We start from the raw sequence: 25116 nt of genomic DNA on the forward strand, positions 1-25116 counted from the left end.
GTATCGTAACTGCACACATCATTGCATCCGCTAGACAGAAGGAGAGAGCAAGATGAGCCGAGAGCATCCGCATCACCTCCGCAAAGGCTGCTGCTGCTGCTGGTCGTTCGGCCCTGCGCCGTACTTGAGCAACACGCCCGTGACATCCACATCCTGATACAACCGCGTGACCTCCTCAGTCGTCTGCTCATTCGCGCCGTCCTTGCGACCGTTGATGTACAGCAGCGTATTGCGGAAGTGGCGCGTGACGGCTTCGGGCGTGTTGACGCCTTCGATCAGGCCGGAGGTGGCGCCGCCGAGTGTTGACGGGGCGTAGGTGGTGTGAGGCGCGTGAGACGGGTGGGCGGGGTTGGGCGAGGGTGCGGGCGGGAGGGGAGGCAGAGAGTCGAGGTTGGATGAGATGAGCTCGACGAGCGAGTTGATGTGCTTGGCCGAGATCTGCGATGTGGACTTTGAGCGTCAGTTCGAAGCCTTCATCGAGCACTCCACAAGCGAGCCGCGAGCGGGTCAAGCAGAGGTGCGGAAAAGAGCCCGACTGACCGCCTCCACGCCGCGCTCGAAGTAGTACAAGTACTGGTCCAGCGCGTCGCAGTAGAGCTGCACGCTCGTCAACTCGTCGATGGACGAAGTCGCGATGCGGAGCGCCTTCTGCAAGCATTCGAGGACGCGCTTGCCGTCTCGGTACGGAGGCTGTGAAGTCGCAACTCGTCAGCACCACCGGCGAACAGAGGTGACGCGTGGCCACGCACCTTATCGTTCTCGCTCGGCTCGCGTCCCGGCAAGTCCATCTGCCACCACATGTGGCTCGCCAGCGCCACAGCCGTTGCCTGCTGACCCTTCTTCAGCAGTTTCGCACCATGCAGCGCTGCCTTCGTGATGAGCGTGTCGTAGTTGTCGTCGCCGAAAACGCGGGTAACTTGCAGAGCACCGATGATCGCCGTGATGGCCTGCAGCTGCGCGCGCGATTCGGAGATAGACTCCTCGTAGATGGTGAACGCCTGGACAGCGAACTCGTACGCAAGCTCTTCGTGACCTGACTCGTCGGCAGCGGCGAGGGCGAGGAGATACAGTCGAAGGCAGATGTCGGACGCCTCGACCTTGTTGTAGAGGATCGAGGTGCACTGGTGGATGAAGCGGAAGAGGGCGGAGATGCGGGCGTCCCATTCGTCTGGCGGGAGGGAGCGGCGCGTCGACTGACGCTGTTTGTACCGTCGTGCGAGCTTGATGGCAGCGACGATGAGAGGCGGGAAGGTCCAGCGGATCCGATCGCCGCCTTCGGTGAACTCGCGTCGAGCGGTTTGCAAGAGCTGCGATGCGCGGAAGCGAGACTTCACTCAGCACTGCACCGAGATGGAGGTCGGATGACCACGCCAGATTGTGATCGGCTGCGCACTTACCTGGAACTGCACAGCCAGATCGTCCGCCCGGAAGAGGTGAACCATCCGCGCGACCCAGCCCTGCTCCTCCGCCATCTCCTCCTTGTCGTACCCGCCCTGCTGACCGCCGTTCCTGTACCCTCCGCCACCATAGCCGCCCGAAACAAACAGTCCACCTCGTCCGCCGTCGAGTCCTCCCGAGTTCGCACGATCCGCCATGCCTGGTCTGCTTGCAGCGCCAGGTCCAGACGGCCGGTCTTTCTGATCCCGCACGAGGACGTGGCAGAGCTCGAGGACGCCCTTGACGTCTTCGGGCGAGTCGATCACCGTCTCGTTCTTCAGGACGCTCGCGACAACGGCGTGCGCAACCGACCGTCGTGTCGCGTACGGCTGAGCGTAGAGGAGCTTCTCGTACGAGGGCAGAGCGAGGAGGGTGAGGACGTTGACGTAGTTCTGGATTGGCGCGAGGAGGAGAGCGAGAAGGTGAGCGGCAGTCGTGGCGTGGTGCAGGTCGGGCGAGTCGGCATGAGCGGTGCATTGGTAGGCGGCGAAGGAGAGCACTTGGTCGATGTAGGTGAGCTGGGCGGGGTAGCAAGAGACGGAAAGGTTGGCGAGGGAGACGAGGAGCGCGGTGATGTCTTGTATGGAGAGGTCGGGGCGAGCCTGCGTGACGGAGTGATGGACGTGAGCATGCTGACAAGGAGAAGCATCGTGTACCACATGACTGGCGATACACCCCGCACAAGGTCGACCAGAAGTGCTGCTCACCTTGATGAGGTTGACGACCTGCTCCCAGAAGACCTCGAAGAGCTTGACGTCCTCCGGGATCCCTCGGAATTTCCTGACCTGCCCGTCCTGACCAACACTCCTGACTTCTCGCCCTTCGATCTTACCGTCACCAACCTCGAGGTCCTTGACCGCATCGGGATGACCTGGCGGGAAGACATTGACTGCTGCGCCCCATCCCTCCGTCTCCTCATCCTTCTTGACCGCGGCCGTCTGACTCGGCAACATATCCGCCTTCTCCATCGCCGCGCGACGCTTCTCCCGCTGTTTCCGCACTTCGTCCGCCAACTTGCGCTTCGCCTCCTCCTCCTGCCGTCTTCGCTCTTCAGGCGGCTCGTTCTCGGCTTCTTTCGCGGCGTAGGCGGCGAGGCGGTCGATGAGCGCGATGACGATCGACTTGATGTTGACTTTCGGGTGGAGTTGGGCGGTCGCGGAGAGGAAAGGAGAGAGGGTGAGAAGGTGGAAGTCGGGTGTGAAGACCTGTACAAATAGAGCGAGTTTAGGAGCCGTCGAGAATGCGGATTTCCCCTCATAACGCACCTGGATGACGACCTCCATCAAGTACTCCTGAGCAATCACGTCCTTGCAGTTGACGACCTGCTCCAGCACGCTCGGCAGGATGATCCTCCTGTACATCTCGAGGTCGACTCCCTCGAGCTGGCTGAGGCGAACGAGGTTCGTGCCCACGAGGATCCGCAGCTCCCGTCGCTCGAGCTCGCGGCGTTCGCGGTCGCGCGAGAGACCCGAGTGCTGGAGGCGGACCCAAAGCTTGTTCATCTCGATGAAGTTGGTCAAGACGAAGCCGATCGAGTCGAAGAGGTTGCCGCCGGGGCTGTAAACGTTGCGTCAGTACAGCCCGCGCTTCGACTCACCCCTCGTCTTGCGGTAGAGTGCATGGAAAGCTGGACTCACCCAGGATCGTCGCCGATAGGAAGGTGGTCCCTCGTCATTCCGCTCAAATAGTGCCGCAGGAACAGTCCCCTGGTCGGGTGCTGCACTCCGCGCGTCATCTCCATCATGTCCTTCATGATTTCCTTGACAGGCGCGCCAGGAATCGACATGTAGACGGTTCCGACCGTGATCATCAGGTCTGCGAGCGGAAAGGGGGTCAGCCAGGGGGACCCTTGGTAGACCGGAGGCACCACTCACAGAGGCGCGGAACGATGTTGCCGGCATACTGGACGAGCTCGTACAAGTCGGCGAGATGATGCTTGCCCGAGGTGTGGGCGTCGAAGAGGTAGCTCGAGAGGTGTCGCAGGGCGTCGAAGACGGCCATGTACAGCTCGTAGTACTGCTTAGGCGAGAGTGACGACGTCCGCAGCTCCGCCAACATCGTCGACGCTGCCTTGAGAGCGTCCATGATCTGGTCGGCATCCTGTGCGAGCGAGCGAGACGAAGTCAGTCTCCGTGGAAGCGGTTCGGCCTGAGGACATCGCAGCGTCCGTATGTTCCTCTCGACCCCATGTACCCGTCCACAGTGCTCGCCGCGCGGGAGAAGCGAGAGGGAGAGGCGAGGTTCCCCACACGGACGAGGAGGAGAGGGGAACGCACCAGGCATCGTCGCAGCTGGGTTGTCTGCGTGTGTACTGTCGCCAAAGCCTCGGGCAGGTTCCCACCGCCATCTACCGAGTGTATCGACGCCGGCGCCATGGCGAGATGGTGACGAGGGGGAGTGAGCGAGGTTGCGGTCGCTCAGATCAAGATGGGACCGGTTTGGGCTGGTTCAAGGAGTGTCGAGAAAGCGTCCAAGCCTGTCAGGATCCAGCCAGAGAGCGAGGAGAGCGGAGGCAGCGTGCTGAACCTGGACGAACCGATGAGGCCCCTCTTTGACCGCTACCACTCGCTCACTCACTCGAGGGAGGGCTGCTAGCACGCACAGAGCCATGTTCAAACGCCCATTGTCGGCCAAGACGTCTTCGCCGCTCCGCTCGAGCGACCTGCGCAAGCTTCGAGACGAGGTCGTCCGGTCCTTCTCTCTCGCCGACACAGCGGCAGCCAAGGCGCTTCTGCCTGATGGGACGCTCTCCTGTAAGGCGACGACGCATCTGGACGAGCCATGCACGCTTTATTTGACGCCGGGAGGAGACCCTCGGTTCTTCAGGGTTGGGAAGGGCAGCGACGGACAGCTCGTGCCGACTTGCTATGCATTCGACATTCGTCCAGACATGCTGCCTGTTTTGGCGACGGCAGAGGCAGTCGTCGAGAACCTCGTGAGCGGTTCAGGTGCGCCGGAGTCTTCGCTTTCCCTGCCTCTCCTCTTACTGATCCGCTCTCTCTGCTTCTCCGTCCCAAATCTTCCTCCGACTCGCTGGCATACAGCTCTCTTTGCCGCCGGCGTCTCGCCCCACACCCTGTCCCGCCTGCCCGCCTCGATCCAGCCGGGATCGCTCGTCGCAATCACCGTCGCTTCCGATTCTTCGCAGCGAGTCGTTGCTGTGGGACAGCTCGGCTGCACGAAGGAGGAGCTCGTGCGGATGCAGCAGAGCGAGAAGGAGCGGAAGGGAAAGGCGGTCATCACGGTGCGTTTTAGGCTTCTTCCTCTTCCCGCACTGCTTGCTCAATCCTCTTTCGCCAACAGCTTCACGCGCGAGGCGACTACCTGTGGGCGACGGGCTCAGCGGTAGATGCCCCACTGCCCGAGCGAACTGCTGAGCCGGCCTCAACGAACGACTCTGCCGAATCGCTCGCCGACAACCTCGCTTCTTCGACGCTCGACGACTCTTCCGCGCCTACGAAGGCAGACGACGCATCCGCGCCGACCGGTTCCGCATCATCTACCGAATTGAGCCCCTCAGACGTCGACCAGATCCTCCTGAATGCCCTGCTGCTCGCCATTTGCACCTCGCTCTCGACTGCTCAATTCCCTCTTCCCGCCTCTCTCCTTTACTCCTCGCACATCCTCCCAGCTCGTCCCGCCACCCTCCTCTCCACCCCCGCCGGCCCCGGTGCTGCCGAGATCAAGAAGTCCTCCTTCAAGAAGCTCGACCGGCTGATCAAGGCCGCTGTCAAGAAGGGCTACATTACCGCCAAGGAAATGAAGGGAGAGTGGGTCGTGCAGAGCGTGAATGCGAAGCACGCGGACGTCGAGACGTTGCGACCGTACAAGACGATTGCCAACGAGGAGAAGGCGCAGGCGCGTGAAGCGAAAAAGGATGAGGAGAAGAAGGAGGCATCGGAGGCCGGCGCGAAGGGAGATCCAGAGGTGACAGAGCTGTGGAAGCTGAGCGGAGACAGCGTCAAGGAGTTGTTCCGAAGCGTCGAGCATGAGCGGTGAGCCTGGCGTCCTTCGCCTTGTCTCGACTTCGGAAGCCTTCGTGCGAGGTATTGCGTCGACGCCTGACTGACCCAATGCATTTCACAGACCGCCGCAAGACCTCTACACCGCCTCGCAACTCTCAACCCTCCTTCGCCGCTTCACCGATACTCACTCCGTCGCGCACCCTTCACATCGCTCTCTGCTTCTCCTCACGCCCTCCGCACACCCTTCGCCCTCCTCTCTTTCGCTCGAGTCCGAAGCCGCCATCGAGCTCCTCGCGCGATGCGTGCTGAAGAAGGGCGAGACGCCCGACCAGGTTGGGAAGGAGAAGGGTTCGCCTGGGTGCATCACGAGGGAGGAGGCGCTGAAGCGAATCAGGAAGGACGGTTGCACGGGCTACTGGGCTTTGCGAAAGGGAAAGAATGGGGAGGAGAGCGTCAAGTGCGTCACCTGGGGCTGCTGCATCGACCCGCTTATTCACGTGTCTAGTCGTTCGCAGGAAGGGCTCACCGCCGACCATCAAGGTCGCGATCAAGAACGTCGGCAAGCGGCAGGTCACCCTCGTGTCCGGTGCGTCCAGTACCTTCGAAATCTGCCTTGACCGCGCGCTTACCCACGAACGACCTCTTGTAAGGCCACGAGCCATGGGACCTTTTCTCGTCGGACGAGTTTGCCGAAGAGCTCAAGCACCGGAGTGCGAGCTCGACGTCGAGTGAGTTGCCGCAAATACCCGTATGGAGCCTAACTGACGGAGCGGCCTTCTCCTGCAGTTCAACCGATTGCGGGTTCGGCGAAGAAAGGCCAGGCAAACAAAGTGGAGATCATGTGTCAAGGTGCGTGCATCCCGCTACCCCCGCCGTTCTGCGAGGCTCACGAGCTCGCTCATAGGCACGCACGACGCGCTCGTCGTCAAGCTCCTCACTGCTCGAGGCGTACCGAGGGCTTATATCGACGTCGACACCTCGAAGTCGAAGAAATGACGGAGCCCTTCTCACTCTCCTTTCCCTTCCTTTCGCTCCCTCGCAGACGTCCCTCGCAATCGTAACGCTTTACACTCCCGTGCCGTGTCGTTGAACAGCGCTGTCACTCGTATGAGGAAGTGAGGGCCGCTCGGCTTTGCGGAAGAAGCTGTACGCGGCGAGCCTGCTCTTGCGAAGGTCAACTCCGCTTAACTGTCTCTGTCGCTTCGCCGGGGTTACGCTACTCGAAGCGGTGATGATGCACAAATAGAAAATGCAGCAGGGCGCGCTAGAACATCGACCCAAAAAGACGGACAACAGAAAAGTGAACAACCGCCTTCCATCGTCTCCAACCGCCCTCCCTCACTACTTGCGGTCCACCGCCTCGAGCGCCATCTCTTCATCGCCGTGCGGTACCCGCTCGACCTCGTACTCGAGCCTCGACTTGCTCGTCTTGCTTCCGAGCGCCTCTTCCTCCTCCTCCGCGCGCTGGTGCTCAAGGTCGTCCTCGCCGAGGGGAACGATGAACTGGAGCGGTACGGCGAGTAGGAGGGTGATAAGGTAGGACTCTTCGACGATGAGAGTGAGGGCGTCGAGGAAGCCGCGAAGGGCGTGATTCGGGCCGGCGTAGGTGAAGAAGTTGGCTGCGCAAGGGGAACCGGTTAGTATCGGTGTCTCATGCCCGCGGTAGTGGACAAATGAGACATCAGAGGACTCACAGAACCAGCCGGGCGTGGTAATGTCGGCGAAACCGAGGGACAAGGCGGCCGTCGCAATGAACCGAGTTCGCCTCGTCCAGTTGAGTCCGGCGAGGATGCGCAGGCCGGCGACGGCGACCGAGGCGAAGAGGAAGACGGTAAGACCACCGATCAACGGGGCGGGTAGTGCGACCCACACCGCCGCGATTTTGCCGAAGAGGCCGAAGAGGATGAGAAGGACGCCGCAGACGTAGCCGGAGATGCGCGAAGCATTTTGACTCAAAGACAAAATGCTGACATTCTGCGAAAAGGTCGTAGATGGCGGTACCGTGGCGAGGCCGGAGATGCAGGAGAGGACGGCGTCCGAAGTCAAGCCGCCCTGGATGTGTGAAGCGTAGCGCGGGCCCTTCACAGGGTAACCGCTAACTGCACATGTCGCTGTAATGTTGCCAATTCCCTGCAAGCAGCGTACCAGCTGTCAGTCACATCATCGAAGCGGTGGGAGGGGAGTCCGCGAAACAACGGAGTTGGGAGGCTCGGAAGCTCACCTCTGAGATGACGACCAGGTATGACGCGATGAAGGGGAGCACAAGCTCGCCCCTGACGCTCAGAGGGAAGCGGTGAACCCAAAGGAAGGTGATGACCGGAGCGGAGGAAAAGGCGGACTTGTCGAAGTAGCCGATCGCGCCTGCGACGATCATGCCGATAATGAGACCGAGCATAGCGCTCATGTTCTTTGCGATGGGCGGTCCGAAGATGTCGATGATGAGCTGCGGAGCGAGAGAATTGAGGAAGGACAGAATCCAGACGAGGCGTGCGCCGGTCAGCAACGACGGTGGCGCGCAAGGGGGCGAGCGTACGTACGATGGATACCCACACAAGGAAACCGAGACCGATCAGGCGAGGCGAGCCCCAAGGTGCGGCGTGAGGAGCAGTGGCGTTCGGGCAGAGCCCGCCAGACTGACACGATGAGCCGCCGGCCCAGTTGGTCATGCCGGATCCCATCAAACTCAAGCCAATCATGAGTAGGATGGAGCCGGTGACGAGTGGCGTGAAGATCTGGTATCAGAGGTGTCAGCGAGAGATCTAGGGAAGAAAGGCAAAGCTTCTCACCTTGCGCAAGACTCGGGACGGCGTGAACGAGAGGAGGACGGCGATAGGTCCGACGACGCTGGCCGTGCCAATGACTGCGCCGTACGCTTCGGGGCACGAAAGCTTCGATCCGTCGGCGGCGAAAGAGCAGAGTCCGCCTTCGCGGGTGTACTGGTTATTGATGAAGGCGAGTGCGCTTGAGACAAACGCAAACGAGGAGCCAATGCAATTCAGCACACCGCTGCCGAGGTAGTAGCCTTTGCCGAGGGGGATGCGGGAGACTTGGAGGATGGTTCCGAGGCCGCAGACTGAGGATAGCGAACAACGTCAGCGACTGGTCTGCTGTCTTCCTAGCCATGCCGACTGAGTCGAGTGACGGAGATACACGCACAGATGAGGGCGGCGGAGACGAGGTACGACTGCTGAGCAGGCTCAAGGGCAGCTCCTGCAGCTCCTCCAAGCAAAAGGGGCGGGACAACCTATACATCGCGACGTTAGTACCCGACGATCCTCGAGACGAAGGCGAGAAGCGCACGAGACCGCCGACCTGCGCAGGATAAGAGTATAAGTTGACGTTCGAAAAGACGGCGCGGAGGGGGACTCGCCATTGCGAGACAGTGTTGCAGGCCTAGAATCAGGGCGAGCACGGCAGGTAGAGGCGCATTGGGTGCGAAGAACGGCAGTTTGCGGCTGCGGAAGGACAGAAGGGCGCGGTAGTCCTGCGAGAGGCGGAGACGGTCAGTCAAGGACGGTCAACGGCGTCAAAGTCTTGCACGCACATAGTCGCCGAGCCAGAAGTTGCGAGTGATGAGGTCTCTAGGGGAGATCCTGCGGAAGAGGCGGTCGTTGGAGAAAGCGGAGGATGCGTCGTCCATGGCGACGCGGGCAGCCATCGAGGGGGATTGGAGCTGGCGAAGTGGGAGTGTGGAGAAGGAGAGAAAGATGCTAGCGGGTGATAAGCTCTGGACAGATTGGCGAGCGTGCGGTGTCGGGAAAAGTCGAATCAAAGCGAGATTGCCGCTCTCCGCGCGAGGCAGCGGACGGAGCGGAGAAAAGAAGGGCTCCGATAAGCTCGGCCGGGCTGAACTCATGCCGCCGTTGATCGCGCTCTGCAAGGGTCCAGAGATTGCGGAGAAGCCGCCCAGGCGCCTCCACCTCTTGTCTGCGCAACCGCCAGCCGTCCCAGAGCAAGATGCGGGTTCGTCGAGGTCAAGCGTTCGCAGGAGTGTTGACAGCGTTCTCCACGGTCGTCCAAGCAGCACACTACCCTGGTTAGTCCAGCGACGTCGAACAAGAGCTTATCAGAGGAGGAGCCGAGATGTGATGTGCGAGGAAGAGGAAGTTCGCTGATGAACTTCGTCCTCCGCCCATACCTCTCGCGCTGGCAAATGCACTGCTGTGCTTGATAAACGCTACCGCCGTAACGCCTAACAGGTCTGGGACTGCACAACGATGACCAGAGCGGCCTGTCCATCAATGGCGTTCCGGCGACGACGCGGACCAAGTGGATGCGGGTCGCGAACGAGTGCGTGCAGCTCCACTGTTCTCATTGTGACACAGCTGACAGCTTGTCGTCCTTCAGCGCTGTCCCCGAGATCATGGGCGAACCCTGTTCTCCTTTTCCCTTCGGTGTTGCCGTTGTACGTCCTTTCTCCTTCATCTTCTCTGCTACGGTTCTTCTGACCGTTTCTGCAGGTCAACACGACATCCGACGAGCTCGTCTGCGTTGCCGCCAACCAGGTCGGCGTGACTGGCAGTGCGTCTTCGCTCGTCCTCCTTCGTGAGAGCTGCCGCTGACCGCTCATTCCGCAGATCCGAGCATGCACGGCGAGATCAGCGGGATTCACCGCTGTACAGAGGTCTTAAAGCAGCGTGGACTGACCCCGAGCGAGATCCTCGCTGTTTGGCGGTCTTTCTCGATGTACACAACGGGCGAACCTTGCCCGATGGTGCGTCTGCATTTTCTCCACTGCATGGGTGTCTGCAGCTTCTAACACTCAATTGTGCAGTGTGCATCTGCTCTGCGCTGGGCTGGAATGGGTGAGGTGATCTGGGCAACCTCAATCGAGACCATCATCAAGGGCAAGTCCTCCTTCCTCGCTCAAGCTGCCTGGTCCTTCTGACAATGTCCCTCTCCAGGCGGTCGCAACCAGATCTACCTCCCCTCCTCACTCATCGTCTCCGCCTCCTACTCCCTCCCACACATGACCCACTGGCTCGGCTCAATCCTCTCAAACGAAACCGACCCGTACTTCCAGCAGCTCAATGAGTCCGCTCCTTGCCCTGCTGCGTGCGCTAGGCAGAATGTTCTCGGTCAGCGGGTGAGCCAGTGCGTGCCGACGAGCGGGTGGAAGGCGGAGTGGCAGAAAAGGAGGGGAAGCTGGGAGGAGAAGCTGATGGAGACGAAGGGCGCAGTGGCGGAGGAGTGGTATGGTGCCGCTGGAGGGAACCCGCATGTGTACACTCATGCGCACGACGAGTTGTAGACTCTAGACGACGGAAACGAGGCGGACCTTCCCAAGAGGCGTTCCATGACTGCGTAGCATGGTATTTCTGGCGGAAGTGGCAGTCAACAGCAGTGTCAGTATCAATCGCCTAGCACAACATCGTGCGAGACAGCACGAGACTTTGAAGCCTTTCCTCGCCGAGCTGCGACATCCGCCCCATCCTGCGAGACTGCGTAGCATCCCACGACCGGCACAAGCACGTACGAGTCTCCTTCTACCCTTACCGTGTACCCCACTCTTCTCCATCCCGCTCTTCTCCTCTCTTCGTCTGATGCGCGCGCGAAAAAAGTAAAGGTCAAAGTCATGTCATGGATGGTGTGCAGCCATATCTACGACTTGGGAGCCGGCTTCCAGCCCAAGCAGTGCTCCTGTATGATTGAAGAAACGGGTAGAGAGTTGTGGAGAAGGAGGGAGAGAAAGGGGAGGGTTAGGAAGGGAAGGAGGAGAGAAGGGGAAGGGGAGGTGTGAGTGTGAGGTGAAGAGCCACGGAGGGTGAAAGGGCATGGGAAGGCGGAGACGTGATGAGAGCGAGATGGTAAAGGGGTGACCGAGATCGAAGCGAGCAGGACAAGTTGAAGGCAAAGAGAGGTCGGAGGTGAGGATCAGGGCGGAGGCGGTGGAAAGGGCGCAGTCACGGTCGGAGGCGAGAGCGAGGCGACAAGCGGCGAGTCGAGAGCGCAGATGACGGCGAGAGGGTACGTAGGGGTAGAGGCGAGAGGCGAGATGGAGGGCGAAGGCGAAGCATGCGAAGGGAACCAAGTCAGCGACTGGACTCAAGAAGGATGAGAGAAAGCGGATACGCGCCTCGCCCATCGCCGAGGTAACCGTGACCATGATGTCGTCGCCGTTGTCGAAAGCAGCCTGGATCTGGTCGCCAATCTCGCCCTCCGGAACCTTGACGTCGTTCTTCTCGCCGCCGTCAGCAGTGAGGAGGTTGAGGAAGCCGTCGTCGATGTTCATCAACTGGTACTCGTTCCTAACAACGTTAGGAACGTCCATGTTGTGAGTGGAGGGCGAGAGGTCCTCGAGCTTCTTGCCCGTGAAGATCTGGAGGAGCAAGCGGGAGGGTTAGCTTTGCCTTTCCGTGGCTTCCATTCCAGCCTCCACGCCCCAGGGCTTCCAACCGAGGCAGTCCCGCACGAAGAGGAGACTCACGTCGATGGCGACAAGGTGGACCTTGGCGTGTCCGTGCTTGCCGGTCTTCGAGGTCGACATGTCGACAATCTGTGGGCACGACGGCGATCAGTATGAAGCCACAGAATGGACGTCGCCAATTGATTCCGCGCAACGAGGCGATGCTCCACCCGGACGACCCCAATTGACCGCAACCTCGCCATACAACGGCCGCTCCTTCACTCCACCTGCCCTTTCGTAGCCTATCCTGCATTGTGCACCCGTTTCTAGCCCTCCTGACCTGCTGAACCGCATCCACCACCAAGCGAGCTCGGACAACCCAACGACCGCTACTGACCTTGCACGGGCGACCCTTGATGACGACGTGGCCGTTCTTGCGAAGAGCCGAGCACTGCATCGGGAAAGTGAGCGAGGCGCCGGCCGAGGCCTGCTCGAAGGTCTGCTGGTGCTGTGTCGCGGACACGCCACGGACGGCGAAGCAAGTGTCAGCCCTCGCTCTGCGGCCAGCGCGCCTGTCCCTGCGCCATCCTAGTTGCTCTGAGACGCACCTGCTCCTGTTTGCGTTCATCGCGGGGCGTGCGAGGCGAGTGTGCGGGCGAGTGAAAATCGGGAGGACGTCGGAGGGCGATGCGGGCGCTGGGAGGGTCAGCGGGCGTTCGGCGGCGGCATGAGGAGTGCCGTGTGGGTTCCACGCACGTCGTCAGACATCTTCTAGACTAGTAAACTGGTGGAGAAGGGGGTGAGGGAGCGAGATCAAGCCGGAGGCGAGCGCTGTCCTCCCAAGTCCCGCCTCGTGTCGACGGCCCCGTTTCTCGCTCACATCGCATCGTGTTCGCTGGCTGTTTGGCTTGCAAGACTACAGCAATGCTATCAAACCGGTACAGCCTTTGAACGGCGCACTTTGCACCGGTGAATGGCGAGTTGCGAGTTGTATTCGGGCAATACAAAGCGAGTGTAATGTGCGGCTGTTTGCTTGCCCTTCTCAATCTCGCTCGACGACAAGTGAGCCGGAAAGCAGTCCAGGGCAGGGTCAATAGGTTCGCAAGACGCTGCAAACGAGCCACGTCGTCTACTGCTCGAGGTACTCGTCGAGCGACTCGCCGAGGTGCTCCTCGATGCGCTTGATGAGCCTCCTCGTCGCGGCCTCGACTCCACCCTCCGTCTCCTCCCTCGCCTCGGCCAAGAATGGCGTCGACTCGGGCACGAGGCCGAGCATGCCGTCTCCCACCTCCTGCCAAACGATGTCGAGCGTGTCGATCGCGCCGCGCTTGACGCGCAAGTCGTCCGACCGCGTGAGGTGCAACAGGCGAGAGTTGAACGCCTTGAGCTGCGTCTCGTGGTTGGCGAGGAGCGCAGAGTACGACGTGACGAGCAAGTTGTACGCCTCGGGGGCGAACAAGCCGGCTGGCGCCTCGAGCTGGTGCGCAACGGGCGCAGCGAGCTTGCCGAGGCGAGCGGGCGACCAGAAGCCTGTTCAGCGGAACAACCGTCAACTCAGGAACGTATTCGAGTGAACGGGAAGCGCGACTCACCACCCTCGTCAAACTCGAACGCCTTGGTGAGCGCACTCGCGACCGCAGCCCACAAGTCCTCGTCCCGCAACTCGCCCTTGGCCGCCTGATCGAGCAACTCGACGGTCTGGTCGAGCATGAACGAAAAGTACGGGACAAAGATGCTCCGCAGCTGTCCGAGGAGGCGGTCGACGATCTTGTACAGCACCGTGCGGCGCGCGACGAGGCCCTCGCTCGAGGCTGACTCGTCTTCGGCGAGGTCGATGACGGCCCAGTCGTAGGTGCGAAGGAAGAGCGGGCGGAACGTCTGCTCGTTGAGCTTGAGGATGAATTGGACGAACGCGCCAAGAGCGTGGTCTTCGATCGAAACCATGTCGTCGTGGTCGAAGTCGGCGGTATGCGTGCGGCGCGAGTCGAAGACGGTGAGGAAGAGCTTGTACACGCTGCGGTAGTTGTCGGCAACGTCGGTCGTCTTGCCGTACCGCAGGGCGCGGTTCAGGAGGTCGAGCAAGCCGAGCATCGGGTCGCGTTCCGTAGCCGAGAGCGAGGCGTGAAGACGGATGATGGCCGGGTAGAGCGTCTTGGCCGGCAACTTCTTCGCTGCGGTCGAGAGGAGCGCAGCGCGTGACTTGGCGGCAGCGCTACCCTTGATCGTCGAGAGCGCCATGACATCCGTCGACAGCGCGGCGGAGAAGACCTTGTCGAGCTGGCCGCCGACGAATGACGGGACGGAGCTGAACAAGCCCTCCAGAGTATCGTACGCGCCAGTGACGAGCGAGACGGCGGCCGATGTGCCGGCTGCAGGCGAAAGAGTGTCAATGAAAGGCTGCCAGAGCAGGGATTGCAAGTGCACGCACCCTTTGCCTGGGCGTGAAGCAGGTCGAGAGCGAATGGCACAAGCTTGGCGACAAGGGGAATGAGGCGGGGTCCGAGGCGGTTGCTGCGACAGCGAGCATAAGTCAGTTGGCGGAAGTGGTGTTGACGGAAGAGCGCGAACGCACGTAAGCTTCCTGAGCACCTCGAGAGCTTTCGCCCTCGTCTGCTCGTTCTTCGACGCATCCTTCGCGACGTCGACAAGCGGCAAGACGATCTTGGCCAACGCAGCGTCCTCGTCGGCGAAAGTCGAGTCGGCGATGACATCGAGCGTGTCGAGCGCGTCCAAGACGACGTCCGATTCGCTTGCGAGGACGTCCTGGATCTGCTCGACGACGGTGATGATCGCGGGAGAGAGGTCGCCACGGCGAGTTGGCTTGACGTGCGGGAGACGAGTGCGGAGGAGGGCGAAGGCACGCGGCTGAATGGCCGGGTCTGCGAGCTCGAGGAGCCAGAGCAAGGCGTCGGCGAACGACTTGGTCGAAAGGAGGGCAACGGCGGCGTGGACGTTGTACTCGGCGGCTTCGGCAATCTTGTTCCGCTCAACGTCGCTGAACGAAGGTGACGTCGCAGAACCGATGTCGAGCAGGCCGCGGAGGAGCTCCGACAGCGAGGTGTCGACCGTCTCCGAGCCAGCGGTGCGAGCCGAGTCGACCTTGCTGAGCAACTGCTTGGCCTCGAGCGCAAAGCCGAGGAAGCTGAGGAGATTGATCGTCGTGTCCGTGGTCTTGCCGGTCGAGACTTGACCCTCGACGGGGCCTGCCTGCAAGAAGGATTCCTCGAGGTTGACGAGGCGAGCGATCTCTTCGACGACCTGCTTGTACGCGGCGAGCTGGACATCGACGGAAAAGTGCTCGACAAGAGTGAGCGGGAGCGAGGCCGCCTCGGCAGTCGCCTTGCCCGCCTTGTCGACAAGGAGCATCGAGATGGCTGACAAGAACTCCTTCGGGCCGAGGGTCTCGACAAGTCGGACGAAGAGGTTGATGCGGCGGTGGCGCGGGACGTGGTTGGCAGCGTCGGTGAAGGCGCGCAAGAGCTCCTTGAGCTCCGCGAGTAGTCCCTCGCGACCGCGCGCCGTCTTCTGCATCGCCTTGACGAGCGTTGGAACGATGTTGTCGAGTGTCTGATCGACGACGCGAAGACTGTAGGCATCGTCGCGCTGGAGGACGTTCGCGCCCATGAAGGTGAAGATCGGCATGACGTTGTGCACGAGTTGGTCAGGGACGAGCGGGCCGAGCTGGGCGAGCAAGAGGAGCGACTGGTGGTAGGTCTGCGGGTTGATCGACGACCGCATGAAGTCGATGACGGGGGCCATGCGGATCGAGTCGCTGGTGATGCCACTCGACGGCTCGACGTTCTCGACAATGCGTGCGAGGGCGCCGAGGATGAGCTGGCCAGGATACGAGATGTCGGTCTGGCCGGTGGCAGTTGGCAAGTCGACGAGGCTGGCGAGGAGGTCAAAGAGGCCGAGGACGAGACCGTGGGATGCCGGAACCAAGCCGAACTCGACCGACTCGAGGACGACGACGAGCTCAGGAATGCGCTCCGTGCGCGAGGTGGTCGACGCTGCGCCGGCAAGCGAGGTCCTGCCGCGCTTGGCGCCCTTTGCAGCGGGAGGCGAGATGGCCGTGCGGATCTCGTTGAGGACCGCCGTAATCGTCTCGCCGTCCACCTTGGACTTCCGAATGCAGGCGAGGATGTCGGAGTTGACGCGTGCTTCGGTCGTGACGGCGAGTTTGACGAGGCGCTTGAATAGATCGACGCGGGTCTCGCCGCGAACGGTCGGGAAGACGGACTTGGCGGTGAGACGGAGCGCTTCCTTACGGAAAGCGGCGCGGAGACCTGTAGGAAGTATTCGTCAGCACAGTGCGCAGTGGAAGTCAAAAATCGCGCAGACTCACCGGCAACATCCTCCGTCTCGATAGCCTGAACGAGAGTTCGAATAGCGCCGGTCTCTTCGCTCTCGAGCCACTTCCGCTGCGCGCCGTCGAACGGCTGCAACACCAACCTCGCATACTCCTGCACCAGCTCCGGCTCGTCCTTCGACTCAGCTTTGTCCGCAACCGCCTCACGAACGAGCGCCAGCAGCGCAGCGGACTTGTCCTTGTCCTTGACGCCCTCGAGCGCGGCGAGGATCCGGACGCGCGCGACGAGCGAGGCCTTCCATGCCTGCGCGTGCGAGACGAGGTACGTTGCGATGCGGAACGAGAGGGACGACTTGCGCTTCGTCGCTTTCGCGGGCGAGTCGTTCGGTCCGGGGGCGTCGAGGAGGGAAGAGTGCACGACGGCGAGGTGGGTAGGCGAAAGGGTGAGCTCGGTACGCGAGGCGAGGAGCTTGTCGAGGTAGGCGAGGAGGTCGCCCAAGTCGAGGTACTTGAGCGTCGAAGCGGTCGCCTTGGCGCCGTACATCTTGTCCCGCCCATACACGGTGCCGACCTTGGCGTCCTTCTTTCCAGCCGCAGCCGGAGCGAGCGTCGCGCGAACCTTGTCGAGCGCCTTGAGCGCCTCGGTGCGGATGCGCTTGTCCTCGTCTGCCAGAGCGACGACAAGTGATGGGACAACAACCTGCCAGTCGACAACCTTGCCCTTCGGCGAGGCGGTCGCAGCGGCGAGAACTTCGATGAAGACGGTCGCGTCGCGAAGGGCTGCGAGGCGGAGGTCGAGGGTGACGTGACGCGAGGTGCAGATGGAGGCGAGGAAGGCGAGCGCATCGTCCGTGACGAGCGATGCGAAAAGGGCCTCGAGGAGCGCCGTCGAGAGGGTCGTCGAGGCTGGCGAGCCGGTGTAAGCGTGCGCGAGGCGATAGACAGAGTGGCAGAGGTCGCGGTAGGACGCTTCAGGCGAGTCGGGTCTAGAGGGAGCGGCAAGCCAGCTCCAGCTTGCCTCGGCGAGAGGGTGGATCGCCTTGAGCGACCCGACGAGAAGCGCAGCCTTGACTTGCTGAGCAGTCTTGTCGGCTCCAGGGTGCGCGAAGACGGCCTGCTGGACGCTAGAAGCGACGACGCCCGAGTTGTCCGCCTGCAAGAGCGCATCAGTCTTGTTCGGCTGGGCGGCCACGAGCGCGTCGAGGCCCGTCTGCGAAACCTTGAGTGCGGAGATAAGGCGCTGGGCGAAACCGACGCGGCGAGACTTCTCGACCTTGCCCGCGAAGCGAAGGGCGACGAGGTGTGCGAGGAGCGTGGCGAATCCATCGGCACTCTCGACTTGCTTGACGAGGAAATCGATAGCCGCCTCGACTTGCTCCGATGTGCCAGCAGCCATGTTCTTCGCGACGACCTCGACGAGTTTGTCGTTCGTCTCGACGGTGACGGTCTCCGCCGCCGTCGGCAAGACGGCCCCGACGCCTTTGAGCCAGTGTTGCGACTTCTCGAGCTGAGAGCCTTGGATCGAGGCGTAGACTGCGAGGCGGAGCTTGATGTCCGCCTTGATGGCGAGGAGGCGGGGCCAGAAGACCTCCTTGACGAGCTTGTCGGCTAGGGCAGGGTGACGCTGAACGAATCGGCCAACGAGGTAAGGCAGGACAACGGCGAGGTACTCCTCCTTCTCGGCGGCAGCGATCGAAGTCCTGAGAAACTCGACGACCTCATCCGCATCAAGCGTCTCCTCCAGGACATCGAGCGCCTCATCCGCGAAGAGGACCTTGGCGACATCCACCTCCGGCTCCGCAAGACGCGCCACAAGCGTATCCTTGACGAACTGCCCGTTACCCTGCTCGCGGATCTCTTTGGCGTGCGCAAGGACATTCTTGAGCGCCGCGACGCGAACTGCAACGTCCGGTGCTGAAGCAGAAAGAACGAGTGCAGTTGAGTCGTCCGTGAGAGTCTCACCGCCGAGGACGGCGTTCATCGCTTGAAGCAAGCGAGGGAGGGCGGTCGAGTCGGATGAGGACTGGGCGCGCGTGGTAAACGTGCGGGACTGGGTGGTCCAGACGGTCGGGTAGCGCTGGTAGATTTGCGAGAGGGGCTTGAGGAGCGCGGTAGGCGAGGAGGCGGGGCTCGAGACGATGGCGGAGAAGCAGGAGGCGAGGAGGTTGGGGATGATCGAGGTGGGAAGGGTGAGTGGGACATCCGAGTCGGGCGAGGAGCGCGGGACGAGGAGCGACGAAAGGAGTGCGAGAGACTCTTCGGACGTCAAGCTGCGGAACCGAGAGTCAGAATGCGCGAGATCAAGGATGAACAAGGGAAGGCACGCACGCATCCTCTGCCAGCGTGTGCAAGAACGGCCTCAGGAACCTCTGCGCGTCGTACTGGTTGCTGAGCTGGACGACAAGCTGGTCGAGCCTCTCCGTCTTCAACAAGCTCTTCCACCCGCTGTTCCCAAGGAACTTCTTCCCCACGCCAACCGTCAAGTCCTCCTCGCCAAGTTGCGAGATCACGACGAGAGTCGTCACGAGCGCTGCGTCCGTCTCTTCGTCTGCGACGTGACTCCTCGCGCGGTTCGTCACGACACCCTTCAGAACGACCCGGAGCGTCTCGGCATCGAACGGGTTGTGAAGCGCAAAGCGCGAGACGAGGATGTACGAGGCGATGAGGGTGTCGGGATACGAGCGAGCTGATCGGAGGACCTCGAGGACGGTCGAGAGGACTGCTGCTCGCTCGCCATCTGGCAGGCGAGGTCCCGCGCGGTCGAGGTACGCCGCGACAGCCTGCAGCCAGAAGGCTGTGAGAGCGCGGTGAGGCGCTTCTTGGTTCTTGAGGTAGTCGAGAGGGAGGTGCAGGATGAAGTCGAGCATGGGGCGGGCGGTAGTCGAGCGCGAGAAGGGTGGGAGGAGTTCGACGATTGCGGGCAAGTCGATGGGCGCGAGGGTCTTCTTCGCAGGGATGAGGGCCGCAAAGGGAGTTGTCGCAAGGGATTGCTCGTTGAGGAGGTTGAGCGCAGAGGGGAAGTGGGCCGTGTTGTGGTAGGGGAGGAAGAGGGCGATCAAGCCGGGCACGTTGAAGTCCTGGACCCTGTGATACGCTCCGCATGTCAGCAAGAGTACCTTGAATCAGGCAAGATGCTCGTCTGCGCACCTGAACCTCCGGACGAGCCACTCGAGGACGATACCAGCCGGCTTGAGGAGCATGTGCCTGCCGAGCGCCCTCAACACCTTGTCGACCGTCTTTCCGACCTTGTCATTCTCCTCCTTCGTCAGCCCAGTCCTGTCGAGCGTCTTGCTCTGCTCGCCGAGGACCTCTTTGAAGTGCGCATTGAAGAACGGGTCGAGGGGAGCGAGTTGCTCCCACGCGTTCGCTGCAAGCGAGTGAAGGTCGGCGGTCGAGACCGATGCTGCGTGGCGCGGTGTGAAGATGAACGTCGGCGGGTGCTTGAGCGCCTTTGCCGACTGGAGGCGAGAGGCGTCGAGGGTCTGGCGAGCCTGGAGCTGCGCCGCGAGCGAGGTGCTCATCGCTGCGCGTGTCGGGTGATAGGCTGTCGACACTGTTCCCTGAGCGTGTCCCAGTGTACAGCAGCGCGCCAGCGAGTGGTGAGAGAGCAAGCGAGCGTCGTCGTCGTCGCCCGAGCGCACAACTTCTCCGCCGCGATGAGACTCTCGCTTCGTGTGTCCCCCTGTTCACGGCCTTGTCCGCTCTCTCTTCTACGACCAGATCCCATTCGTGGGAGTCTTACATATTCGCAGTCGCAATCGTAGGTAGATGCAACTGACGAGAGTGGAGACGGAGAACGGCAGGTCCGTCGGACGAGACTCGCTGTTACCCTTCCTGCAGCTCTGTCTCCGCTTCGTGCGCTTCCTTCGCAACGTTCGACATTCTTACAATGCCGTGAGCACCTCCTGGGCGCCTTGCGTCCACAACTGCCGACAGAAAGGCGTCCCATCCTCGTCCTCTTCCTCCAGGCCCACTATCGAAGCCGTCGGTCGTCTCGCAGCAAAAATGGCAGAGCGTGCATCCCTCCCACCTTTATTCCAAGGTCTTCTGACCTGCTTTTACTAGCCACTCTGCCGCAGGGCAACGGCAGCGCGGCGCCCTCCTACAGGCTCCTAGTTTACGTCCATTGTTTCTCTCATCCTCTCCATGTCGGGCTTGCTACGGAATGACTCGGTATACAGCTGTCCAAGAAGAACGAGACGGACACTAAACACCCCAATGCAAGAGCAAACACTTGTCGGGCACCGGACGACTCCGATTTACACGCTCACCAGGGACGGGACGCTGCATGCCAATCTGGTACGCGGTTGCTCACACATCTACAGCTATTGAAAGCCTGGGTTGACAGTCACTGCGCTTGGGCAGGCTTTCCGTCGGAGACGGAACTCATCCTCGCAACTGCGCTAGGCATCGAAGGTGTGGTCCTTCTTCGCGACGCCCTCCTGCTCCTTGCCCCGTGAACGATTCTGACGCACTCATTGACACTCATAGTATCTTCAGAAGGAGCGCAGCCTGTAACTAGTCCCGCCTGCTCATCCTCACACTTTTTCCCGCTCCTGTCCTCCCGCAAGCCCCCCTCGCTCTCTCTCACCTTTGCCCCCACTCTGGCACAACCCTTTTTGTGCACACACTCCATCGCAAGTACAGAGACCCTGTGTATCCAGTGAAGACTCGCGACGATCCGTTTTCTCGTTGCGACCTTCTTAACCCTGCTCTCCTCGTTGCGCTGTCACTTTGTCACTAGTCCAGCCCTTCTCTCCCGCTTACAAAGCTCCCCCCACGCTCTTGTCAGACTGTCAGCCTGCCCGGTCAGCTAGCGGCAGCTGTTCACACACGAAGCGCAATTCGAACGGCGACATACTCCCGCTTCGTTGCCTCCCTGGCTCGCCCCTGGCTTCGCTCGCACTTGGCTCGCACCCTACAGTACGTTCACATTGCGCCGCGTCGAGTGCACACACCGGACTTGGCTCGTTCATGGGACCCGATGCTGATCCGGCCGAGCAATTCGCCTGCACCGCCTCCTCTCACCTTGCTCTCCTCCCGCTCACTCACAAACCGCATCGCAGCGCACATGGGCAAACGCACGCTCACCACACACTCTGCTTGAGCCGCACTGACTCATCGTGCGGAACAGCAAACGACAGCGCACCTCCAGCGTACTCGGCTCCTCCCCACGCGAATGGCTCCTCTTCTCAGCCGAACCAGCAGGTTGCGCTCGTCGACTTTGCAGAGTACCACGTCTACAAGGATGGGAGGATGTGGGGGAAGGACGACATCATCACGGGGCCGGACAAGCAGGTCATGCTGTTTGTCCCTCGTTCCCTTTCCGCTTCGTCCTGTCCCGCAGGCTGACTCTAGTGTGCGCAGCTACTACCTTCACTTCCCCGTCAAATTCTTCAGCGCTCGGTGGGACTTGTCGCTCAGACGAGGCGGGCCGGACGGGCAAGAGGTGTGCAGGTTGGTCAAGGGGGGGTCGTTTAGCAGTTCGTTCGAGATCATCTGGCCGTGCGTACCTTCTCTCTACCTGCTGTCTCCTGCCATTTGCTCTGAAGCCCCAAACCGCCCAAAACTGACTCGCTTGTACAAGCAGAGCCGGCTTCTCAACCAAGTGTATCCGCCAAGGCACCTTTAACATGCGCTACGAGTTTGTCGATACCACTACGGGTGAATGGTACACCTGGAAGCAAGACAGTATGTGGATGAGCTACTACGACTGGTCGGTACGTTGCTCTCGTTCGTCTCTCTCCTCCTCCATATCTAGGCTGCGTGCTTTGGCTCGCTCGGGAGTTGAGGCTCACTACAGTGGGTGCGCAGCTATGGAAGAAATCAGAAGCCGACGCCAAGATCCCGAAGGAGCGGCGAACACTAGTCGCGCACTGGCGCACCCCGTCATTCTCATTCTCGAAAGACGGGACGCTGCAGATCAATCCGGTGCGCTACCCTGACTCTCCTGTCCGCTCAAGGAGATGTCCTGACTGATGACGATGCTGGTGGGATGCAGAACTATGCACATTTGACGGAACTAATCTTGGCCACGGCGCTCGGGGTCGAAGGCGCGCTTTCCATTCTCATCCTCCCTTGCCGGGTCTCCTGCTGACATGCTGGATGCTGGTGCTACAGAGCGCAGTCGCGAGAAGCGGGAGAACTCGTAGGCCCCGAGGGCTATGTACCACCACTTACTTTGCGTGATCTGTTTAGCTGTATCATGTTGTAGTTCTCTTCCCTTTCTGTCGTACGTTCCGTTCTGAGCCGTGTCGAGCTTGTAACGACTGCCCCCATTGCCTCATCGCAGACTGTGCAACATGCCCGCCTGCCCAGCTACTTTCCGTTCTTTCTGCACCGATCCTCTCAGACCACAAGTGTCGTTATCGGTGGACGAGTAAATCGAGATTTGCATTGCTGTACAGAACATGCAGGGACGTTATGCGAGACGGAATCGCAGCGAGATTTGGAGGCGAAGGCAGTTCTACTGCGCGAGGAGGACGGCCGAAGGAACGAGGTTGAGCGTTTTGAGGTCTTTGTCGAGGTCAGATCCGCCGTAGGTCTTCCTGTGTCGTTCGCCGGAAAGTTAGTGAAAGCTGAGAGAGCAGAGCGGGCAAGGAAGCCTCGGAAGCTCGCGAACGCACCTCGGGAAAGAGCACGTCAACGTCACGCTGTCCATCCCCGTCTGTCCCTTGACCCACTCGACCACCTCGCGCAACGAGCTCGTCGCCGGCAACGAATGCACGAGCGGCGCACCCTCGGGCACACGAATCTGCAACCTCGCGTTATCGTACGTCTTCTTCTCGCCGGATGCGGTCGGCGCGGGCGCTGCGGGTGCGGGTGCGGAGGAGCCGGAGGAGAGAGCGGAGACGGCGGCGTCCGGGTTGCGGCCTTCGCGAAGGGCCTTCTCGCGAGCGGTCTTCTCGGCACGGGCGCGCTTGTCCGCCTCAATTTGCTCCTTGATGCGCTTGCGGGCGGCGAGCTCATCGGCTTTCTCTGCAGAGTGGAAAGCGTCAGAGACTCGCTGAGGGCGTCCCACTCAAGTCCATCCGGCCTCGATGCGACGAACAGCGCGAACAGGACTCACCCTTCTTGCGCAACGCAGCCTGCTTCTCCGCCTCCCTAAGCTGCAAATCGGCCTTGGCCGCTGCCTCATCCTTGCCCGACTTGCGACGGATCTCCTCGTTCCTGCGCGCTTCTTCCGCATCGAGTTTCGCTTGGGCTTTGCGCTTCTCCTCCATGCGTGCACGGAGCTGTGCGTCACCAGAGCGCAGAAATTCGCAATTGCTTAGCATAGCGAGCCGCAAGCGGAGAATCGTGAGCCACAACGCACCTCAGCCAACTTCTGCGCCTTTTCCTCCTCCGTCAACGGCTTCAACTCCTCGGTCGACTCCTCGAACTCGGTATGCCCGCTCTTCGTCGAGTGGTACTGCGCGAGTGCCTGATTGCGGAAGAGCTCTGTACGGTGCAGGAGAAAGCGAATGAGCAGGGGGGGGGCGGGAGGAGGGTTGAGAGGGAGAGCACGTACTGCCGCATTCTGAGCACTTCAAGCTCTGCGAGACAACTCAGAGAATCGTCAGCAGGGCCTCTCCAGGCTCATCGGGGGAGACAAGACGCACCTTCGCCTCGAGATCGACCACTCCCTCCTCCTCGCCCTCGACCGGCTCAGCCCAGAACTCCTCTCCCTCGTCCGCATGCTTCTCCAAGTAGTCGAGTCTGCGCACACGTCCCGTAAGCCCAGCGAGCGAGGAGAGCGGAAGATGAGCGCACTTACGCGGGCGAGAGACCACTGTTCTTCGTCGCGCGGAGCGCTTTGGTGACCTGCGCTTCGGCAAAGCCCATGGAGAGGAGAGTCTCTTTGTCTGACATGGCGAGCGAGCGGCCAGCGGGTGAGCGAGTGAGCGTGAAGAGGGAGAGTGTTCCGAGGAGGAGTGACGGTGGGGGTGGTCGAGCAAGGACGCGAGAAGAGGCGCTTGCGGGATTTGCACGGCTCTCGTAGACTCGAGCAACGCAAAGGCAACCCCGGAAAGCCCTTGCACAGCAAACACTAGTACTACCGCAGGACGACTCTGGTCGACGGATAACATAGACAGCCCGCGAAGCCTCACAAAACGGACCTGGCAGCGCGGAGAAGGTCCTCGCCAAACGTCATCTGGATGAGGATGGCGAGGATGAGGATGAGGAGGGTGAAGAGGACGGTGTAGGTCGTCGAGTTGCCTCCTGAAGGGGCAAGGCGTCAGCTCTTGTGCGGAGAGCGAGCGAGTGAGAGGCGGGCCCACCTCGCTGGCCTGGACTGGGCACTTCGATGACCCTGACGCTGTTGTCCGCGCTCCCGCTGATCAAGATCGAGGCGGACGGATTGAACTTGAGCGAGGTGACGGGGAAATCATGGGCGTGCAAGACGGTGAGGATTGGCTACGGACATCGTCATGCGTCAGTACGGTGTCGAGTGAATGAAGCGGAGCCTGGACGGACTCGGAGAGTCACGGCGTCGAGTATCCCGACGCTCAAGTCGGACGAGCCGTACGCCAGCAAAGTGCCGTCCTCGCTGAGAGTCGCGGAGGCTCTTGGTCAGCGCCTCTGCATGCGAGCGCATGAGACGCAACATTTCAAGTCTCGGCAACGCACCTAACATCGAACGCCGTGACCGGTTTCTGGCTGACTGTCCTGGTCTTGAGCAACTTCCATGCCCTCGCGTCCCACAAGCTCACAAACGCCTTTTGCGATCCTGCGGGAGGCTTGCGGACGCGGGTGGCGGGGGAGGCGTTGACGACGGTGTACAGATTCGAGCCGGTTTGGGCGCGGCCGAATCTGCGAGGATGCGCGTCAGCAATGAGCTGACAGGCGTGGGAGGGAGGCGAGCGCACTTGGCTGCTCGGAAGGTGCACGCCAGCTCCTTCTTCAGGACTGGTCGCTCGATGACTTGCAGCGGTTCAGGCGTCGCCTCCTTGTCCGCAATCTTGGTCGACCAGACGCAGAGCTTGTTCGACGATGTTCCGACGAGCTGTAGAGCACGACTTTTCCAGTGAGCTCCAGGCAAGCAACGAAAGCGCGACTGGGGGGGGGGGGGGGGGGGG

General features: G+C 61.3%; 9 protein-coding genes across 9 annotated transcripts in view; 3 read left to right on the plus strand and 6 right to left on the minus strand.

The window, feature by feature from the left end:
• Nucleotides 1-72: 72 nt before the first annotated feature.
• RHTO_03369 (vacuolar protein sorting-associated protein 35) lies at nucleotides 73-3812 on the minus strand (the record flags this gene model as incomplete). The annotated part of the gene is made up of 9 exons (XM_016417040.1): nucleotides 73-438; nucleotides 541-690; nucleotides 750-1307; nucleotides 1398-2039; nucleotides 2145-2642; nucleotides 2703-2994; nucleotides 3075-3252; nucleotides 3312-3537; nucleotides 3714-3812. The coding sequence occupies 9 exons, from the start codon at nucleotides 3810-3812 to the stop codon at nucleotides 73-75; spliced, it is 3009 nt and encodes a 1002-aa protein (XP_016271569.1).
• Nucleotides 3813-4045: 233 nt separating this feature from the next.
• On the plus strand, nucleotides 4046-6398 carry RHTO_03370 (protein of eukaryotic translation initiation factor SUI1 family; the record flags this gene model as incomplete). Its single annotated transcript, XM_016417041.1, has 8 exons — nucleotides 4046-4385; nucleotides 4482-4681; nucleotides 4741-5432; nucleotides 5524-5859; nucleotides 5918-5988; nucleotides 6053-6130; nucleotides 6189-6251; nucleotides 6307-6398. 8 exons carry the CDS (start codon nucleotides 4046-4048, stop codon nucleotides 6396-6398), a joined length of 1872 nt encoding a protein of 623 aa, XP_016271570.1.
• A 345-nt stretch (nucleotides 6399-6743) lies between these two features.
• On the minus strand, nucleotides 6744-9060 carry RHTO_03371 (membrane transporter, nucleobase:cation symporter-2; the record flags this gene model as incomplete). Its single annotated transcript, XM_016417042.1, has 9 exons — nucleotides 6744-7021; nucleotides 7097-7532; nucleotides 7624-7845; nucleotides 7940-8134; nucleotides 8189-8475; nucleotides 8559-8646; nucleotides 8703-8714; nucleotides 8815-8886; nucleotides 8947-9060. 9 exons carry the CDS (start codon nucleotides 9058-9060, stop codon nucleotides 6744-6746), a joined length of 1704 nt encoding a protein of 567 aa, XP_016271571.1.
• Nucleotides 9061-9256: 196 nt separating this feature from the next.
• On the plus strand, nucleotides 9257-10653 carry RHTO_03372 (cytosine deaminase; the record flags this gene model as incomplete). Its single annotated transcript, XM_016417043.1, has 7 exons — nucleotides 9257-9365; nucleotides 9602-9692; nucleotides 9750-9807; nucleotides 9863-9923; nucleotides 9980-10116; nucleotides 10177-10249; nucleotides 10307-10653. The coding sequence occupies 7 exons, from the start codon at nucleotides 9257-9259 to the stop codon at nucleotides 10651-10653; spliced, it is 876 nt and encodes a 291-aa protein (XP_016271572.1).
• Nucleotides 10654-11003: 350 nt separating this feature from the next.
• On the minus strand, nucleotides 11004-12516 carry RHTO_03373 (translation initiation factor 5A; the record flags this gene model as incomplete). The annotated part of the gene is made up of 6 exons (XM_016417044.1): nucleotides 11004-11042; nucleotides 11479-11721; nucleotides 11830-11898; nucleotides 12146-12256; nucleotides 12357-12362; nucleotides 12505-12516. The coding sequence occupies 6 exons, from the start codon at nucleotides 12514-12516 to the stop codon at nucleotides 11004-11006; spliced, it is 480 nt and encodes a 159-aa protein (XP_016271573.1).
• A 361-nt stretch (nucleotides 12517-12877) lies between these two features.
• Nucleotides 12878-19578, minus strand: RHTO_03374 (U3 small nucleolar RNA-associated protein 10; the record flags this gene model as incomplete). Its single annotated transcript, XM_016417045.1, has 7 exons — nucleotides 12878-13278; nucleotides 13341-14117; nucleotides 14177-14259; nucleotides 14321-16034; nucleotides 16094-18327; nucleotides 18386-19141; nucleotides 19205-19578. 7 exons carry the CDS (start codon nucleotides 19576-19578, stop codon nucleotides 12878-12880), a joined length of 6339 nt encoding a protein of 2112 aa, XP_016271574.1.
• Nucleotides 19579-21031: 1453 nt separating this feature from the next.
• On the plus strand, nucleotides 21032-22154 carry RHTO_03375 (uncharacterized protein; the record flags this gene model as incomplete). Its single annotated transcript, XM_016417046.1, has 5 exons — nucleotides 21032-21363; nucleotides 21425-21562; nucleotides 21648-21777; nucleotides 21872-21988; nucleotides 22059-22154. The coding sequence occupies 5 exons, from the start codon at nucleotides 21032-21034 to the stop codon at nucleotides 22152-22154; spliced, it is 813 nt and encodes a 270-aa protein (XP_016271575.1).
• A 369-nt stretch (nucleotides 22155-22523) lies between these two features.
• RHTO_03376 (DNA-binding protein) lies at nucleotides 22524-23908 on the minus strand (the record flags this gene model as incomplete). Its single annotated transcript, XM_016417047.1, has 7 exons — nucleotides 22524-22605; nucleotides 22684-23035; nucleotides 23127-23292; nucleotides 23373-23497; nucleotides 23568-23592; nucleotides 23659-23755; nucleotides 23814-23908. 7 exons carry the CDS (start codon nucleotides 23906-23908, stop codon nucleotides 22524-22526), a joined length of 942 nt encoding a protein of 313 aa, XP_016271576.1.
• Nucleotides 23909-24143: 235 nt separating this feature from the next.
• Nucleotides 24144-25116, minus strand: part of RHTO_03377 (prolactin regulatory element-binding protein) — a gene marked incomplete at both ends in the record, with an annotated part of 1935 nt that continues 962 nt past the window's right edge. Inside the window, 5 exons of the mRNA XM_016417048.1 lie at nucleotides 24144-24259; nucleotides 24319-24454; nucleotides 24515-24587; nucleotides 24668-24850; nucleotides 24907-25043. Coding sequence (XP_016271577.1) covers nucleotides 24144-24259; nucleotides 24319-24454; nucleotides 24515-24587; nucleotides 24668-24850; nucleotides 24907-25043 — 645 coding nt within the window. The remainder of the gene's footprint in view (nucleotides 24260-24318; nucleotides 24455-24514; nucleotides 24588-24667; nucleotides 24851-24906; nucleotides 25044-25116) is intronic.

The sequence above is a fragment of the Rhodotorula toruloides genome (genome assembly GCF_000320785.1).
Source record: "Rhodotorula toruloides NP11 unplaced genomic scaffold Scaffold20, whole genome shotgun sequence".
Taxonomy (NCBI): domain Eukaryota; kingdom Fungi; phylum Basidiomycota; class Microbotryomycetes; order Sporidiobolales; family Sporidiobolaceae; genus Rhodotorula; species Rhodotorula toruloides.